The 19,012-nt window shown below is 38.1% G+C and overlaps 1 protein-coding gene and 1 pseudogene across 1 annotated transcript in view; both read left to right on the top strand.

Moving 5' to 3' along the window:
• Positions 1 to 13,900, top strand: part of adamts3 (ADAM metallopeptidase with thrombospondin type 1 motif, 3) — a 145,971-nt gene extending 132,071 nt beyond the window's left edge. Inside the window, exons 20-22 of the mRNA XM_069178498.1 lie at positions 4,197 to 4,404; positions 6,553 to 6,670; positions 9,578 to 13,900. Of these exons, the coding sequence (XP_069034599.1) occupies positions 4,197 to 4,404; positions 6,553 to 6,670; positions 9,578 to 10,062 (811 nt within the window). The 3' untranslated portion in view covers positions 10,063 to 13,900. The remainder of the gene's footprint in view (positions 1 to 4,196; positions 4,405 to 6,552; positions 6,671 to 9,577) is intronic.
• LOC138215741 (piggyBac transposable element-derived protein 4-like) lies at positions 1,618 to 3,180 on the top strand (annotated as a pseudogene).
• Positions 13,901 to 19,012: the final 5,112 nt, after the last annotated feature.

Raw genomic sequence — 19,012 nt, 5'->3', positions numbered from 1 at the left:
GCAATGAGAAGATTATTGAGTTCTTTCAACTTCCACCAGAGCTGTTTCTGTACTGTGATGACTTAAAATCTTCAAACCATTCCTGTGCAGATAGTCAAAAAATGTACTTGACATTCATAGTCTACTCTGTGATCAATTATTATGTTTGTATGTTTGCCTCCTGTGAAAGCTTTGTGTATCTATAGAAATTATCATTACGATCCAAATTTCAGAATCAGAAAGCCCTTATTGTCATTGTAAGCTCTGCATACAACAAAATTAGGAGTGCCACTCCTCTTTGCTGCATAGAAAATATAAATATTAAAAACAGAACACGGGAAAAACAATAAACAGTCTTTAAAATAAATATACTACTAAAATATGAATGTCAGCATAAAATGTATCTGAGATACATACGACTAGCTGTTTCAGAACCATGGACAGCGCTGTTTGTTGAGTGTAGGTGCTGTGCTGTGAAAGAAGCCTACTTGAACGAAGTAAAGGAGATCCATAAACAGATAGACAGAACACTTTATTCAGTGTCTCAGCCTGGTGACTTTTTGTGGTTGTACATAGAACTTCTGGCTTTAATTCCATTTCATTTCCACTATTGTAACAATCCATAGGCAGGAGGGAAATGTCAATAAAGTGATGTGACAGAGAGGAAGACAGCTGCCAGCAGCAAACAACAGTTTCTACACAACATTTTTGACATGTTTTTCTGATTTCAGTGAACTGATCCTTAAAAGGAGTGTTTAATGCTCCACCCCACATCATTTTTATAGGTTATGTTTAGATTTTCTAATTAGATATTCAATACATTCTGCATTACTTAACCATCATCTTAATGTCCTGTGTTAAATAATCATGCTTTTTCACACACACACACCCAGTTTGACCTGGTAAACAGGAGATTTTGTCACATGTGATGAATTTTATTATTAACTTTGTATCAAAGTTTTGATTCCCATGACATCCCAAAAATGAAGTGAGTCAGTTTAGCATGACAGCTTTCTGAAAAGTCATTTAACCCTTGTGTGGTGTTCGGGTCTGTGGGACCCGTTTTCATTTTTAATCAAAAGAAAAATGATATGATTAATTATTTTTTCAAACTGAGACTCATTGGCCTTGGCTCATTTTCTGTGAAGAACATATATCAGAACACATTTTCAATGACCACACACAGTACACCCCCCACCCCCTCCCCATACACATGTATATTACATACAGGATGTTTGGGTCCACTGGACCCGGGGCTAATAAAAGTGTGGAAATCATAGGTCCTGTGTACCTTCACTCTCTCCTCCTCCTGTCTGGGCCTGCTGTGTGTGTGTGTGTGTGTGTGTGTGTGTGTGTGTGTGTGTGTGTGTGTGTGTGTGTGTGTGTGTGTGTGTGTGTGTGTGTGTGTGTGTGTGTGTGTGTGTGTGTGTTTTGTGTTTCTGCCCCTGCCATAAGGGTGCAACTTAGTTGAACAATTCAAGCACCGACACCTTTCTGCTCTCACATTCCCGCACATTTTACCCTTTGTCCTGCGGGAACCAATCTTTATTTCCTCATACTCTATCCCAGCTGCAAATTGGGGGCGGGACACAATAAATATAGCTTTGCCAGTGTGGTTCCTTATCGCAACTGACCAAGATGGCCAAAAGCTTCTCTGCTCAGAGGGCCTTGCAATTGATTTTGGAAGAGAGAGAAGCTTTTGATGATGATGTAGAGGAAGAGGTTTCAGAATGTGAGGATCACATTTCTGAAAATTCAGAGTCTGACAGTGACTTTGAAGAAGAGGATGAGATTGAGCATCAGCTAGTTCCAAAAGGAAGACGAGCCACAGGACTAGCCATCAGCAGCCAGCTCCAGGACCAGAACAAGCCCGTCATCAGGTAGCAAGTGAAGAAATATGGATGCCAAAAAATTGTGAAATTGAATGGTCTTCTTACCCAAGAAATGAGCCTCCCCGCATAGCTGCCAATGTGATAAGGATTCAACCAGGGCCAACACGGATGGCAGTTTCTCATGTGCAGGACATCAAGTCTTCTTTTGAGCTTTTCATCCCAGATTCCATTCAGAAAATGATTCTGAATTGCACTAATTTAGAAGGAAGGCGTGTTTTTTGGAGAGAGGTGGAAGGAGATGGACCAAACCCATTTACATGCCTACTTTGGGGTTTTTATGCTTGCTAGAGTTTTCAGGTCCAAAGGGGAATCCACAGAGTCCCTGTGGGATGCAGAAACTGGCAGATAACTTTTCCGTGCAACAATGTCTCTGGAAAACTTCCACATAATTTCCAGGATTATCTGCTTTGATAACCGAGACGACAGACCAGCTCAGCGGCAGAGAGACAAGCTAGCTGCCATCAGGACAGTGTGGGACAAGTGGGTGCACCGCCTACCCCTGTTTTACAACCCTGGGCCTAATGTCACCATTGATGAGCAGCTGATGCCATTTAGGGGCCGCTGCCCCTTTAGGCAGTATACACCATCTAAACCTGCAAAATATGGTACAAATATCTGGGCTGCCTGTGATGCCACTTCCTCATACGCTTGGAACTTACAAGTCTACACAGGGAAGCCTGATGGAGGAGCCCCTGAGAAAAATCAAAGAATGAGAGTTGTCCTGGACATGACTCAGGGACTCAGTGGACACAACATCACATGCGACAATTTTTTTACCTCGTACAAGCTGGGACAGGAGCACCTAAAGAGGAAGCTGACCATGGTGGGAACGATACGGATAAACAAGTCTGAGTTCCCACCCCAACTGCTGACTACAAAGAACAGCCTGTCAGCTCTTCCTGGTTTGTGCACACGGCAAACACATCCCTGGTAACCTATGTGGCAAAAAAAAGGCAATAATATGGTACTCGTGAGTACACTGCACACGTTATTAAAAAACAAACAAAAAACTAGTGCCACTTTAATACATAAATGTGATCTAACAAAGGTAAAGGGCAAATATTTACCATATATGCTGTTCATATTGCTTGTAATTGGGATGAAGTAAACATCTGTTGAGTATTTTAACTTAAAATTGTTTGATTGTGTTGAATTAAAAACCCCAAAATGCAGCGGGTCCACCAGACCCACGAACACTGGCTGAATAACAAAAATATGAACACCACCCAAGAGTTAAAAGCATTTTAAATGAATTTATTGATGCATGTGCAGGAAACAGCAGAACTGCGGCTTGTTGATTCTCTTCTAGAAATTTGAAATAAGTCTGCATTCAGAGCACTAAGCCTTTGTATTCGCAATATTTCACTACCACATGCCAATTCTCTGTAACTGAGTTTCAATCCAAAGTCATTGAATGGTGTGTTCAAATATATTTATCCCTGCTTTTGAATGAAATTGTGCTGCCCTGCAAATAAGCCTAGAATGCATCATTTTTCATTGTGCCTGCCTTTTTTCCTCCCTTTGTACGTCCCTTGTGTCAGGGACCGTCTCAGCAACGTGGGTGTAATTGCAGGTCCAGAAATATTGGGAGGGTTTTTATCTAAACATGACCCAACATTTTGTATGCCGCTGCACAACAGCCATGACCAGAGGTATTATGTTTTCACGTTTTCTGACTGTTCATCCGTCTGTCTCATGTTCGTGAACGTGGTATCTCAGGAACACCTTGAAGGAATTTGGAACAAACATTCACTTGATCCAAAAGATCTTCATATTTATCACAAACATTTACTTGGACTAAACCATGATCTGATTAGATTTTGGTGGTTAAAAGTCAAAGTAACTGCAAAATCACATGCATCGCATCCCTTTTGAACAAAATATATCATAAATAACTTTTGGTTGACTATATCTAGGTTCAGGACTTCAATTATGTTTTGCTGTACTGCATTCGTATTACATCTGTACTTAAAGAATACTTAAGCTAAAGTAGAGACGATGTATGATTAAAGGATTAAACTAGTTTTTCCCAACATTCAGAGAAAAGTTCCAAAATGAGAATAATTTTGTGTTGCAGAACTTTTTTCTTTTTTTTTTTTAATACTTCTAATAACCTCTCAGAGTCATCTTGTGTCCCTCTGGAAGTTCCAGACCCTTGGGGTGGGAAACACCAAACGAGCTAGATGTGTTGCGCAGCATGTAGTTTTCGTCTGTGGATTTATAGTAATGTTGATTCTTTTTACTTGTGTGAAAGATCTGAATCCTTCTTCTATCACTCATCTTAAATGTCCCTTATTTATCTGTGTTTCACATGTACTTGTCCAGATGGTTCTCTGATGAGTGGGAGCACTGTACAAAAACCTGCGGCAGCCTGGGCTTTCAGATCCGGACCGTTCGCTGCGTCCAGTTCCTCCACGACGGGACCAACCGCTCCGTGCACAGTAAATACTGCAGTGGTGAGAAGCCAGAGAGCCGGAGGCCCTGCAACAGAGTCCCATGTCCTGCACAGTGGAGGACGGGAGCCTGGTCAGAGGTATCTGTGTGATTTCTTTAAAAAAAAGTTTAAAAGAGCCATTTTTCTTACAACTCTTGGATTAAACGGCTGACATTTTTACAGCTGATCACATGTTTAGATAAAATTCTGTTTTTTTCTTTGGTCTGGAAGTGGATAATTTGGCCACATCATCTTTTGTAGATTTATGCTGATAGTGCAGCAGTAGCTTTACAGCACATGTCACAACAGTGGTTTCTGATCTTGGCAGGGTCGCATGTAAAATTAAACACAAGGCCTCTGTAATATTTCATTGTAATGCAGTGCCAGATTTCATGTTTAGTTCATCCATTTTACTAGTCACAAATGAGACCTTAAAAACTATTAAACATCCTATAATTCAGACATCTGGCTGAGCAGTGGGACAAAGATAAGAGCTAATAAGATGTAACTATTAAGTCACCACTCATATTTTTGATAACATGGTTAGAATATTGTTATATGCAATATATGCTATATGCGCATTTGAGCATTCAGTGACAGTAGCAGTATTCTGTGAAATTACAGTAATTGATTTATTCTGTTAAACTGTTCTTTATTTGTGAGTAAATTGCTGATTCTTGTGACTTCAAAATATTTGAAATATTCAAAATAATAAACAAATCATAGGTCAACTACAATTGTTGTTTTACAACCAAACCAGTTTACTTTTCATTGAGAACATTCAGGCTCCAACCCTCTTTCATGTGGGATCTAACGGATTTCAGACTAATTGCTCCAATGACATTTTCATTCATGCCAGCAGGAGATCGAAGTGTAAAAACAGCCAGTCACACAGTCATCTCAAGAGAAACATCCAGAAAAGAATTAGTGGCTTGTTTGTTGTTTTGACTGTATCAGCCCCTTCCCATTCTTAGGGCGTCAAATACTGCCATTTTGTCACAGCTGTTCATCAGAGGCATCAGAGAGATATGCACAAGTTGTCGTTTGTCATCTAAAACATACGCACAATGCACCTTGTGTGTTATGTAATGAAGCAGATTGAAGAAGGTTGTGTGACAAAGCACAAAGGGTGGAAATCAGGGGCGGTTAGATGGGAAAAAAAGATTGATGAAGCAAAAGTCAGTGTGGATTTCTCTCAAGTAAACAAAACCATGATTTTTTTTTCCCGAACCCTAACTAAGTACTGTTTATGCCTAGCTCTAATCCAACGACGGCCGTTTTACATTTAACCCAATCCATGAAGTTGTCCTGCCCATTGTCACGATATTTGTGGTGAACATAGTAAATGTAAGCACTTTGTTCATGAGACACCAACGACTTTAATAAAACATTAGTATTTGAGGCCTTAGTTTATGCACCGGGAATGAAAACATATTGGCTTTATCCATCTACTGATGACAGGTGTTTGAGTGTTACCAAGATTTATACACTACCTGTTCAATTCAAGATTCTAAATGAGGCCAATTTTGTCCAATCACGTGAAGGCTACCTTTTATACCTATTCCCATTGGCCACATTTAAATGTGGGCTGAAAAACCTGCTGCCATACAGAGGGACATAAGGAATGTGAATAATTGTTTATGGCGTAGCACACTTTCAGATAGTCACTTCTTAAAGGTATAAATGTTTTTGGCCTCATTTATGCACATAAAAGTGACGGAACTAGTACTGGCCACTCTTTTCCCTCTGCACAGCCGGATTGTTGAGAGAGGCGAACTGAGACGCTGTTTGAGTCAATCACTTTAAAGCATGCTGAACCCTTTCCGCTGAAGTACATTTTTCATTCCAATGTGTTTAGTTTGCTTAGTTGTTTGTTTAAGATGCCTCCACTTCAACAAACACTTCAGTTCTTTTAATTCAGCAAATTCATCCAGACATTGTAAATTTGCTCAGTAAAATGAAAACAAAGTATTACCACTGAAACCGTCAACAAAGTAAGATTTCAGTTATCCAGCAGACAATTTTTTTTGGTGGTAAGTGATTGACTTTATTCCCAACAGATTTCCCTGTGCACTCTCAGAAAAATCCAATCTAAGAAGGGGATGGAGGAAAAACTGTTTATTTTCTATGTGGAATGAACTTGAAGTTATCCTGACAATTACTGCCGACTGTGTGACCTGCCTCCACTCATTTCAGCTCTTGCCCCAAAAACAGTATTCTTTGCTGACTCTTTGCACTCTTCCACAGTGCTCGGTGACATGTGGAGAGGGGATGGAGAGGCGTTTGGTTACCTGCCGGATTGGAGATCAGTGTAATGGAGATAAACCTGAGACTGTGAGAGCGTGCAGACCTGGACTCTGCTATGGTAAGCTTGTCAACTAATAAATGTCCCATATTTGACACTTTTCCAGTTTTTTATTTGCAGTCTTAATATCCCGAAAATCTTATTTCTGTCATTTTAAGTACTCAAAAGTGATGCATGCCAACGCCAACCACAAGGTTCCTTCAGTCTTGTAGCTTGCTAGCTCTGTGAAGGAATGACCTGTTGCTGTATGCAAATATTGGACAGTGTGCCGTGCTGAGGGAGGACATTTTACAGAAGCGTAGGTTTGTGGCATCACTGACTAACAGATGTCTAACCGCTTCTCCAAAATGCATAGTTGCTGCATATGAGCGGTGTGCATTTCTCTGTGGACTGAGTATTTTGACACTTTCACAGTTTGTATATAGCAGCTACACCTGCTTTAAAATAATAATAATAAAAAAGAAAATTTGAATTATACAATATGGGACATATAAGAAGAAGAAAAACAAATGTCTGTTTAAATCAACACTCACAGATTCAGTTTCTGTTTAATTCTATAAATCAACAAAACATTTTGCCTCCGTTAGAAAAACTCATTAATAATTAGACATTTTATTTATTCCAACAACTCCTCTTGACAAAAATACATGATACATTATTTGTCATTACTTTTCAAAAACAGCTAAACAAATCATTTTTACAGATTTCAACTACTTGATAAAAAAAAAAATCATGTATTTTGAGTTGCATAATTCATCACAATGAATATCAAGTCTGTATTAATTTGCTTTAAACTTCCATTATTGTTGGGTGATAAATGCAGTTCATGTCCAGATAGACTGAAGCATCTCAACTGGCTTCACAACAATAGTATAATTTAATTTAGACATTGTGATGGACTCAGATAGGTTCCAAGAGTCTGCCAATGCGTTTTATTGGTCTACAGAAAAGGGAAGCAATGCTGCTTGGAAGGAAGAAAATAGTATAGAATAGTTTTGTATAGTATACAATAATATGGTATGGTAACCACATCCTTCCCTTAATAGGAGACATGCTTGTTTTTTACTGGTTGAGATACTGTTCCACTTAAACTTAGACAGAATACTAAATTAACACAATTATAAAGCAACAAACTCCAAAAAATATTGGATGGTGAATGGACATTAAATGTTCCATTATCTTGTATTTGGCACTTGTGACCAAAGTGACTGTTGTCCCATAATTTAGTTTTACCCGCCTGCATCATGCCCCTTCAATCTTTCCTCACACTGATTTAGAAAAGAACCTCTACTGGTAATCGCAGCAGTTAAAGTATGTCATGTCTGACATGATATTTGCAGCAGACACAGGAATGGACGAGGATGAAAAGCAAATTACACACATGAGCCCATGTGTGAGTGACTGCATGACAACATTGTGCATCCTGTATTTATCTGCAGCGTACTTTACGTAGCTTCTGTTGAATATTGTATGAGAGGTTCTTGAGAGCTTTGCAATCAGCACTGCATTTTGAGTAGGCAGAGAGTAATGATTAAAGCAGTCTGTTTTATCAGTGGGTATTTGCTCTTTTCAGTGGGAATCCTGGGGAGAACAATTCAAGTCAAACCTCTTTTGCTTACTGACGTGCAGTAGCGCATTTATATTATTAGAATAGAGAATATAAAGACAAGCAAGACTTCAGTTTTGGAAAGGCTGAAACCGAATTTGTCCTTCATAGTTTTTTGGGGAGCTTACAGAGGGGTGTGTTTGAAACACTGAGAAACCATTGACTCGTGCCGATGTTGTACTGTGTACTAATTGCTAATTGTACTATGTTGACTTGTATACTAATTGCACTACTGTAGAAATAGACACTCTAGAGTTATGTATTAAAAGGAAGCCATTCAATATGTGCCAATTCCGTAATGGATCACGCCACGCCAAAGTTAACTTGGCATATGTAAAATGTTCTTTTGTGAATATTTGTTTATTTTCTAAGTTTGTCTCAAATGGAATTCATATTTAAATAACTCATTACTTTGCTGTATGTTCAAAGTTGTCACAGCACTGTATGCTATTTAATTAATTTTCTTCTATTTTGTTTGTGTTGTACTGATACAATTGTGTCCCTAAGCAATACGCACACCAAAAAGTCAATAATTTCAGTCTGGATGCAGTTAGTCAAACTACTGCACATGTCAAAATCAGTCCCAGTTTGTGTCTCTTTGTATTAACATTACATTTGAGTCACAGATGTCTCAACAATCTGAATGACAAAATGTTTAATTATTGCGCAAAAAGGTTTTAGTCATTGCATACTATCGCCTTTATACTGACTACTTATTTTGTTAATAATTCATCTTCTGATATATGAACAACACCACATGGACATGTAAACAAGGTAAAGAAACTTTATTTTCACTGTAGGGGGGTCTCTAAATGGGCTTTTTTTTTTTGTTAAATACCTTAAATCCAAATGGTTATAAAAGTCTTTGAAGATTCTGGAAGTAGCTTCAGAGGAGCCATAAGTCTTGTTAAGTGACACTATTGTTTTTTTTTTTTGGGGGGGGGGGGGGGGGGTTTCAAACATCAAACAAGCATCTTTCAAACAAACAGATATTTATATTTTAGAAAATCAAATGTCTAGTGCTGTGACTGGAATGTATCACTAATTCAAGAGAACATTAAACAAACTGGACCGAACACAAAACCTGGTAAGACTGCATGCAGCCTACAGTGGGAACCGTAACTGGGTCACAGCTCTTGTCTATGCAGAACAAAATGAGCAACATTCTGCTGAATGTGCTGCGGCTGAAATGTGCATAAACACTTGTCAGTGCTGTTAGACTCTGATTAAAAACAATGCCTCTGTGCTCTGTTATGCATCCACTTGCAGTCAGTCTTTTTGATCTTCTTTCAAGGGCATCTCAGCACTTTTCAACACTGTGACATGCACTGAGCTCACACTGTATGCTCTTTGACTTTCAGATGAGCCATGTAATGGAGACAAATCAATCTTCTGCCAAATGGAGGTCTTAGCGAGATACTGCTCTATTCCAGGCTACAACAAACTGTGCTGCGACTCCTGCAGTAAGCGCAGCGAAGCTCTGTCTCTGTTCTCCGAGGCGTCTGAGACGGAGGAACACGTCCGCTTCGGTTCAGCCTCCCAGCTGCTCGAGACATTAACAGCCTCCGTCGTGGGCAACAGCACTCGTGGTGTTAAACAAGGCCCCAGCAAAGGATCACCTACATCAGGCAACGCTGCAAAACGCATCACAACCCCTGCTCCACTTAAGAAAACCCAATCAAAGTTCACTACAGCACCGAGGCGGGTTCCACGACACTTGGATCCCACCGGCAGGAAGCTGGCCGCCATGTCACCGTCTCCCCTGGCAAACCCTACTGAGGGTCAAAGGTCGAGCAGCTCGACAGATAGCCGGTGGCCTACAGCATATTCTGAAGTGGGGAGATGAAAGTGACACCAGTTGCCTCTAGGACTCCTAATGTACAATAGATAATCCAGCTTCATCCTGAGTCTTCTCACACCAAAAACACCACAGAGAGAAACAAATAGAAAGAAAGAAAGAAAGAAAGAAAGAAAGAAAGAAAGAAAGAAAGAAAGAAAGAAAGAAAGAAAGAAAGAAAGAAAGAAAGAAAAAAAAAAAAAGAAAGAAAGAAAGAAAGAAAAGTGCTGGTTCACTTGTTTCCCTTCTTTTTATGCCCCTAATATGGATTTAAAATATCACTATAAAATCTCACAGTGAGCTCCCAGATTATTTGGGCTGCCATAGCCGCCATGTTATTTTGCTCTCATACTTTAGTCGAAAAAACTATGCTAAAATCTTAAGGTAAAGGGGCACATGATCCAAAGGGAATTTTCATCCGTGTCAAATGGAAAACTAAATTTAATTCATAGTGATTCATTTCAGGGATACAAAATAGCCAAAGGACAGTTCAATATTCAAAAGATGCCTCTGTTTGCAACACTGACTAAACGTTTTAGTGTATTACAAAGAAATGGCTGCCTAATACCAACCACACTCTTTGACTCTTTGAACTAACAAGTATCAAATATTTCTTTGATGTGACCTACAATGTCACAGCTAGTGTGACAGGTGTCTGTATTTCGCCTGTGATTGGTCTCTTCTCTGGTCCTGTCCTTTACTGAATCAGGCCACTGTGTTGTGCAGAGCTTTGCAGCAGCTCCTCCAGCAGACACTAATCAGACGGAGAGAGAGAAAATGTCAGCAGGTGCAGTCATGACAACTAATTCAATTTGAGGAAAAGCATCCCACACCCCAACAAGTAGGACTCACGCAGCACAGAAATAGGTAAAGGCATTGGTGCCGAAATCGTTGTTGTGTTGTAACCTTTTAAAAAAAAATCAACACAACTTGAGGGTTAATAGCAATACTCGCCATGCTGCCGCTGATTAATCTCGGTTGTGATGCATTTTACTAACATTGGATACTCTTGTTTAATGTAGCTATTAATAAAATGCCTCGATGTCAGATCTCTACGTCATAATCTTTGACATGAACGGGAGGTTTAGTTTTGTTATCATTTTGAAGTTAAATATAACGTTACCTTTACTTGAATGTTACAAACTGCCATTTTCTTGCCAAAAATCTTTGCTTGACTTCCAGACAGTTCAGCTGTCCCAGTACCTGTGATGTCACTGAAACTACAAAACCAAACACCGTACTTTAAGTGCAAATGGAAAGTGACCAGAGATGTATCTGTGAAAACCATTAGGAAAATGGTTTTAGTTGTATAGATTTTTTTTATGTCCACCAATTGCTGTTAATTGGCATTCTGCAGTTTCTATGGAGATGGGTATTTATAAAGCTTCCTGTAAATACTGTACGTGAATCTATCAGTATTATTTTAAGGAAATAAGGATACTTTCAATGAATAAGAACAATACAAGTTGATCTAAATGTTTATCTTTTCAGTGGCAGTGTTGTTGATATAACTAAATGAACAAAATGAACTGAAAATGTGCTCTCGCAAAGTTTTCTTGGAGAGTTATATGAGAGGATTGGTACCTACTCTCATGTCTGTATGCTAAATATGAAGCAACCATCAGGAAACAGTTAACTTAGTTTAGCATAAATATAGGAAATGATAGATAGATAGCCTGTCTTTGTCCAAAGATACAAATCTGTCTATCAACATTTCTAAAGTTCACAAATTTGTATCTAACATCCCATCTTTTGGTCTGTACAAAACACAAATTGGAAAACGGTTTTGTCAACTTCATATTTACCTTCATATTTGCCATAAACATACAATATTTTTTCCCAAAAATTAAAACTATTAATAATGTGCATATTATGTACATTATTGTATCCCAGCAGTGTTTTGAATTTTTTTTTTAATGCGGTTTGCCATTGACCTTTTTGACTCTTTGTCTTGTCCTTGTAAACGTTTTTGCCCAGAAAGGTTGACGTTAGTAGGTCAAAGAAGGGAAGTATGTGGGAAACATATCTGTCAAGTGTTCTCTGGATTGTATGTCATATACAGTAGACTCTTGTTCAGCTGAAAAATTCTAAGCACACTCACAATGCATCTGGAAAGCATTTTGACTTTGTGTAACAGTTAAAAAAACAAACACTTTCACCTCATCTTGAAATGCTGTTTAGATTTAGATTTTCAATTTATTTTCTGTAGTGACATATAGAAGGTGCCATCACAAATACGTATAACACAAGTGCTGATTTTTATTGGGAGACGTAACTTGTAAGACAAACTTTATTGGTTTCTCCTGGTCTATGCACATTGTTATGCTGCCACTGTAGCAGCAGGACCAGTCTCACAACTTTTTGATCGCAGCTGGTACTATTATTTCAAACACCTGCATTAAGTGATTGTTGACCACTAGGGAGCAGATGGACCCTAAAACAAACATGAACACAGCTCTCATATTCCCATTGAATTATGAAGTGCTAATGGATAACCAGTTAGCAAGCAGTTGCTTATTTACGGAGCATCTGTATGATGTTTCTGTCCATGTGATAAATGTAAGTCAATTATTTTTGAGTTAGGGGTCTACACCAGCTTGTGAGAAAAAAATAAAAAAAAATATCGTGCTCTTTCACTGTGGGTTCAGCACAGTGAACGGCCCTCTCACCTTAAAAAAAAAATCATTTGAATCAAATTAAATGTCAAAGAATTGCTTAATGAGACTTTAAGCTCATTACACCCTTTTATATTCAGTCTGAGCAGGTCTGTTTTACATTTTGTACAGTCAGTTGTACATTTTATGTTGCAGGAACATAGCCTGATTGTAAGCACATTAAGCTGGACTTTCAAAGGAGTTTTACTGTATATGGACATGTGTTATTCTAAAGCATTATCTATAGCTTTTTTTTATAATGGACAAATGTTCAGGAGACAGAAAGCTATTTATTTAAAAAAAAAAAAAAAAAAAAAAAGATTTCCTCTCAACCACAATGCATCTGACTGCAATAACAAGGACACAGTTTTGTGTTTTCAGCAAAGAAATAGCTTACAACTATTCACACTCACTCCTGTGTGCCAATGTATAGTACATGTATATAGCATTGAGTACATGAATATTTATTGAAAGTTAAAGGGTTCTGCTTTGTTTTTACAGTTTGAGCAGTGTCAGCTTGTCAATAAGCTGCAAAAGATAAACCATTGAAAACTGATCACATTTTTCCATCTATATTTTTAAATTCTAAATGGATTTCTGCTTTTTAACAAACACGATAGACTAGAAATGACATTGTTTTTTGCAAACAATTAGATGTAAATATACAGGCTCAATTTTGAGATGTTTTACTTGTTGCCAGAAGGCTGTCTTTTCACAGCTACCTTTGTAGAAGTTGTAAACTGAATTGTTACATCACAGCAGCATGTACTGGCCAGACAAATGTTTTATTTGAAACAATAAAACATAAATAGTGTAGTACCAGTAAACCAGTAACGTTGTTTTTAAGGCTGTTTGTAGTTGTCAGTGTTGTCTTACCATTTTACATTTTTCTCCCCAATTATTTCCACATCCTTTACTTGCTGCCTTGAAAACATTGCTTCTATTATTATAGAGAGCATGTAATGATAAATAGGATAGTTGTAGATGTTACATTGACAATCCCTGAGCCTCAGACATATATTACTGCATAGGATTCTCCATGTACTGTATCAATACCCCTGTGCTATCCGTGCATTGCAGTATTAAAATTGTCATGACCGTCAGTCACTCTCTGCTCTATTTGCTTTTTTAATGTATTTGTGTAGATTGAAGTGTACACTACTGATGCTATTTGTTGTAATGGGGAGCACATAGCAATAAAAGTTATGATTAACTACTTTGATTTTTGCTTTTAGGCTTTATCCTCCATCATTTCTGCATATGTGAGGTTCAGTGTTACAGAAAAAGAACAATTCTGTTATGTTATAATGATATGGGCCCAAAATCACAAATCTTTGTATCCTCAGTTGAGATAAGGGAAACAGCTATTTAGTGTTTATTGATGCAGTTACATGGATACGTGCAGCAAAGATTACAACTACAACAACAACAAAAATCCTCTTTTGCTGGGTTCTACATTTTGACTTTGGTTTGGACACACGGCTCAGTTTAATTATTTATCTTCAAAATGAACCAAATACATTTTTCGCTGAGATTTAGATAACAAGATAAATGTACCTTACTTGTGTATAAAGAAGGGAGCTACAGTCAGGAAGCAATTAGCTCTTGGTAGTATAAAGAAAGAAAGCAAGGTAAACAGCGAGCCTGACTGCCAACAGTTCAACGTTACAGCCACCAGTATGCATAGTGTCCTCATTAAGATGTTGCATTTCTTTTGTTTTAATTCAATTCAATTATGTTTTTCTATATAGCACCAAATCACAGCAAAAGTCATCTCGGGGCACTTTAACCGAGTGTCCTTACAACAAAACTTAAGAACATTATAGAGAAAAATCCAACAATTGAACAATTCCCACATAAGTGACAGTAAGGACCTACAGAACCAGGCTTAGGGGTGAGCCGGCATCTACCTCAATCAGTTAGGGTGAAGGTAAAGCAGAGAGAAAACAAAAAAAGAAAAACAACAAACAGTAAACATTGGGTAAATTGGTAGGGTCTATAACTGCAGATCAGAGACATGCAGACCCAGAGCCAGAGATACCTGCAGAAAAATCATAAAACTACAAGAGAGAGAACAACAATGTAGAGAGACAATAGATAATGGGTAAGTCTCTGAGGCCAGTTACTGTATCTGAGATCAGACACTTGCTGAAAAAGCATAAATCTAAGGAATAGAAAATCATGAAGTTAATGAGATGCAATAGTGGCATATAAAACAGAAAGACAGGAGCTCAGTGCCTCACGGAAGGTCCAACAGCAGCCGCTGCCTGAACCAGCATGGCTACAAAATGGCTCAAGGTCTTGTGAGCCAGCCCTAACTATAACCAGTATGAAAAAGGAAAGTTTTAAGACTAATCTTAAAAATAGAGTAGGTGTCTGCCTCCTGAACACAAACTGATAATTGGTTCCACAGGAGTGCGACCTGAAAGCTGAAGGTTTTGTCTCCCATTTTGGAAGCACCAAATAACCACAAGTAAGCAGGCATGCTGAGAGCAAAGTGCTCTATTGGGATATGAAAGTACTATAAGTTAAGATGGAGCTTGATCATTAAGAGTTCTGTGAGTCAGGTGAAGAAATTTGAATTTGATCCTTGAATTTACAGTAAGCCAATAGAGAGAAGCAAATATAGAAGAAATACGATCTTTCTTGCCAAATCCCATCAGTACTATTGTTACAGCATTTTGGATCAACTGCAGGCTTTTTAAAGAGTTGTAGGGACATTCTGTTAATACGAAATTACAATAGTCAAAAGGTAGAGGGAACAAATCCACGAACTAGTTTTTTCAGGATGTTCCGAATTTTGCCAATATTTTGCAATTGAAAGGAGGGATTCCTGGAGACTTGCTTTATTTGTGGGTTAAAGAAACTGCCCTCACTAAAATAGCTCCAAGGGTTCTCTCAGTAGCACTGCAGGCCAAGGCAATGCCATTGATATAATTAATAATTAATTATGGTTAGAAAGTGCATACATGAGAACCAAACCTAACAAAGTGGGATGGCTACTCTCTTTACTAATTAAACCAGACTATTCACAGAATATTTTCTAATTATCTTTGAAGCTCAGAACATTTGCTCCATGGAACCCACCTCAACAGTTTGGTGTAATTGTGTCATTATCGCAGACGTGAATAACAATATTAGTGTCTTTAGAGTTATCCTTAGCCAGCAGTTTCCAATTTGAATCAATCGGTCTGGCCCCAGGAATACACTCGACTATGGTCGCTGGAGTCGCTAACTTCAGTGTTCTCAAGACAGAGTTGTCAAGAATCAAAGTTAGCCCCTCAGCATGTGTGTCACATAGTGAGGAAAATTGATTTTGAAAAGTGACCTTTTTGGTGGTGACTTATGGGCTTCTGTCTTGTGTTATTCTTCTGTACCCCGTGGAAATAGATGCCACACTGGACTCAATAACTTGAGTGGTTCTTGGAGGTTAAATTAATTGTGGAGCGCATACAACAGGCTCATTTTAAATGGCAAATGGTCTACACGTATATAACACTTTATCACCTCAGTAGTCTCAAAGCCCTTTAAACAGTTTCCCAATCACCTATTCACACACACATTCACAGACAGAGCTGCCTGCCATCACGAGCAACTCGGTGTCTTGCCCAAGGACACGTCAGCATGTGGACCAGAAGACCCGGTGATCAATCCGCCCACCTTATAATTAGTGGCTAACCCGCTCTACCATCTGAGCCACAGACCCCCTTTAACAGAATGCATCAATTATTGTGTCCTTTTAAAGCACAGCTCACATGCTTTCACAGTTTCTTGCAGATTTAACATAGAAAACAATACAAAAAAATAAATAAATACATATTCAACAACCATAAGCCCGCTTAATTTAAGTAAGGGTGTACAATTTAATATATATAAGGACATTTAGATTCCAACAAGTTTCAACAAACCAATGTGGAACTTACCAGAGATTTCCCAAGCTCAACACTTTTACCTTCAAATTCAAATCCATGTAAAACCTGTGCCATGTATCTAGTATTAAAGTACAATAACGTGGTGTGACTTTATCCCAAACATTACCATGTGATTGAGAACAGTGCTCGGCAGCTGGTGCCAAAAATGCAAGGACATGACAGTAGTGCCTAATATTAAACCATCCCGTTATCGACAAATAAAGTCCTTTATTAGTTTACAGTATCATTTTACAACATACCTGTATATTTACTGATTACTTTACTCACACACTGAGTCACAGCACCATCCATTCTGCAAATCTCTTAGCTGATCGCATGGAAACAAAGGAAGACCATGAAGCATTATTGAGGTAACAATAATATTACTCAGAGCTCCTGCCTTGTGACCAAAGTCTGCAAGTGAGACTGTGGCAGACCACTTACAATCTGTTTCACATTTTAATATGATTGAAACAGAATTGCACTGACAAAAAACACATGAATCAACATTTCAATATCTTTGAGAACTATACCCAACCTAATTAGAAGTTATTAGTTTTAGTCCCCTGACAATATAAAGAAAATATAAATTTGCCCATAAGATACTCCTGCACCTTGATCTTTCTCACCGATTTCATCTTGTCATCACTGCTTCCCAGCCTCTGCTCTGTTTTCACTTTTAGTTCCCTACTGCTTGTGGACTTGCTATATTGTATCCTGCTTCAGTGTTTTTGTCCATAACGTTTGTTTTAAGTTTTGCCTTTTTTGTAACCCTGCCTCAATTCTATCAGTAAAGTTTTTGTCTGTGTAAAACCTGCTTTCGGTGTCATACATGTGGCTCCTTTCTCTTCCTTTGAATAACCAATAAATAGCTTATCTTAATTGTTTACTCATGGACTTAAACATGACCTGTCCATCAAACTGAGAGCTTAACTATTTATGTTATTATATATTTTGATGTTCTTCCCATTTGCTCATTTAGCAACAGTGGCTATCACTGCTAGATTGCACTCTTATGTAATTGAGATGGAAAGATGTAAAAACAGCAGATGGAAAATCTGTTTATTATAGGCAATTTACACTTGCTGGAAAATTGATTTGAAGTGGAGGCCTTCTGTCTATTGCTAATAGAATATTACAATAAAAACAATGGAAATTAAACACTATCTTTTATTTCAGCCTTATACTTAATACATTAAAAGCAGCATATTAATATTTTTTTCAACTTTGATCTCTCTTTCTGCTTTTGAAAACAATTTATACATAATAGCTTTGTACGATTTGCTTTAGTATTGTATGTTTTATGTTTGGTAAATTGCAGCTTCTTATAGTTGGATGTGGGACAGGCCAGATGTTTGGCCTGATTCCGAAATAAGAATTCTATTCACTTAACTAACTTTGTAAAAGGTGTGCTGGGCTGCCCATTCCAGATCTGAAATCAGGAAGATGTTTACAGCTGGTTTCATTGTTGTGCATCCAGTCAGGGAGCAGGATCATGGTTGTTGTATTGACAGCTTTTGCTGCATGCACAGCCAAAGTGACAATCCTTTCAGTGGCAAGCAGCCAAGTAGGCTCAGCCAGATCGAACATTTGCATGACAGTGTCTCCATTTGTTTGAGTTTGCCTGAATGAGGGGTGAGCTCGCCAACATGTTTAACATTTGTTTTTTATTTAATAAAAAAAAAAAGCTCATGTAAAGATTGAAAAAAATAGAGCAATACATACTTTATGCATTAATTCATATTTTTTTATCTAAATGCTTGCGAGAAAAAAAATTACTTGATATGATTAATCCAAGGTCAAGTACATTTCTGAATGGATCACAGCAGTTATGATAAAATCTGAAAAGTATTTTGCATTCATTCAGCGGTCACAGAAAGAAATCTATAATGCAGTGAGATTCATTTCACCACAGATAGCCATCTCAGTCTACCATAATGCAATGCTACAGGTGTCACTGCAACCACAAACGTCCTTGTGTTGCTTAACCATTCATATCCTCACGCACCAACATTTCATTGTAACTGAATGGAAATGAACCTGTCTGTGACAGTTGACAGATTTCCTTCAGGGAGTTTAGTATGGGAAATCACAGACTGCTTTAATGTAGTTACAGGGGGTTCAGGAAAAGTGGTTAGGCCTATAAAAAATAATTCACAGTTCTTTGTTACTTGTTCAATTTTAGTGGGTGATGAAATCCCACAACACACCTCTCCCATTTGAGATATTCCATGTGAAAGATTTTTGTATTTGAGTTTTTGTCTCCTGTTGTAATAATCAAAGGGGGTCGCTTTAATAAATGGGCAATCTATACTTCTTGTCATGAGTCTGCCCTGTTCCACCGCATCCTTCCACCAGCAGCCCCCAGTATGCTTGTTGCTACAATTAAATGGA

The sequence above is a fragment of the Embiotoca jacksoni genome, unplaced genomic scaffold, assembly GCF_022577435.1.
Source record: "Embiotoca jacksoni isolate LCO1_2020_lvr unplaced genomic scaffold, fEmbJac1.0.p SCAF_8, whole genome shotgun sequence".
NCBI classification, from domain to species: Eukaryota; Metazoa; Chordata; class Actinopteri; family Embiotocidae; genus Embiotoca; species Embiotoca jacksoni.
The sequence above is the reverse complement of the archived record's forward strand: the minus strand, read 5'-3'. Positions and strand labels throughout refer to the sequence as shown.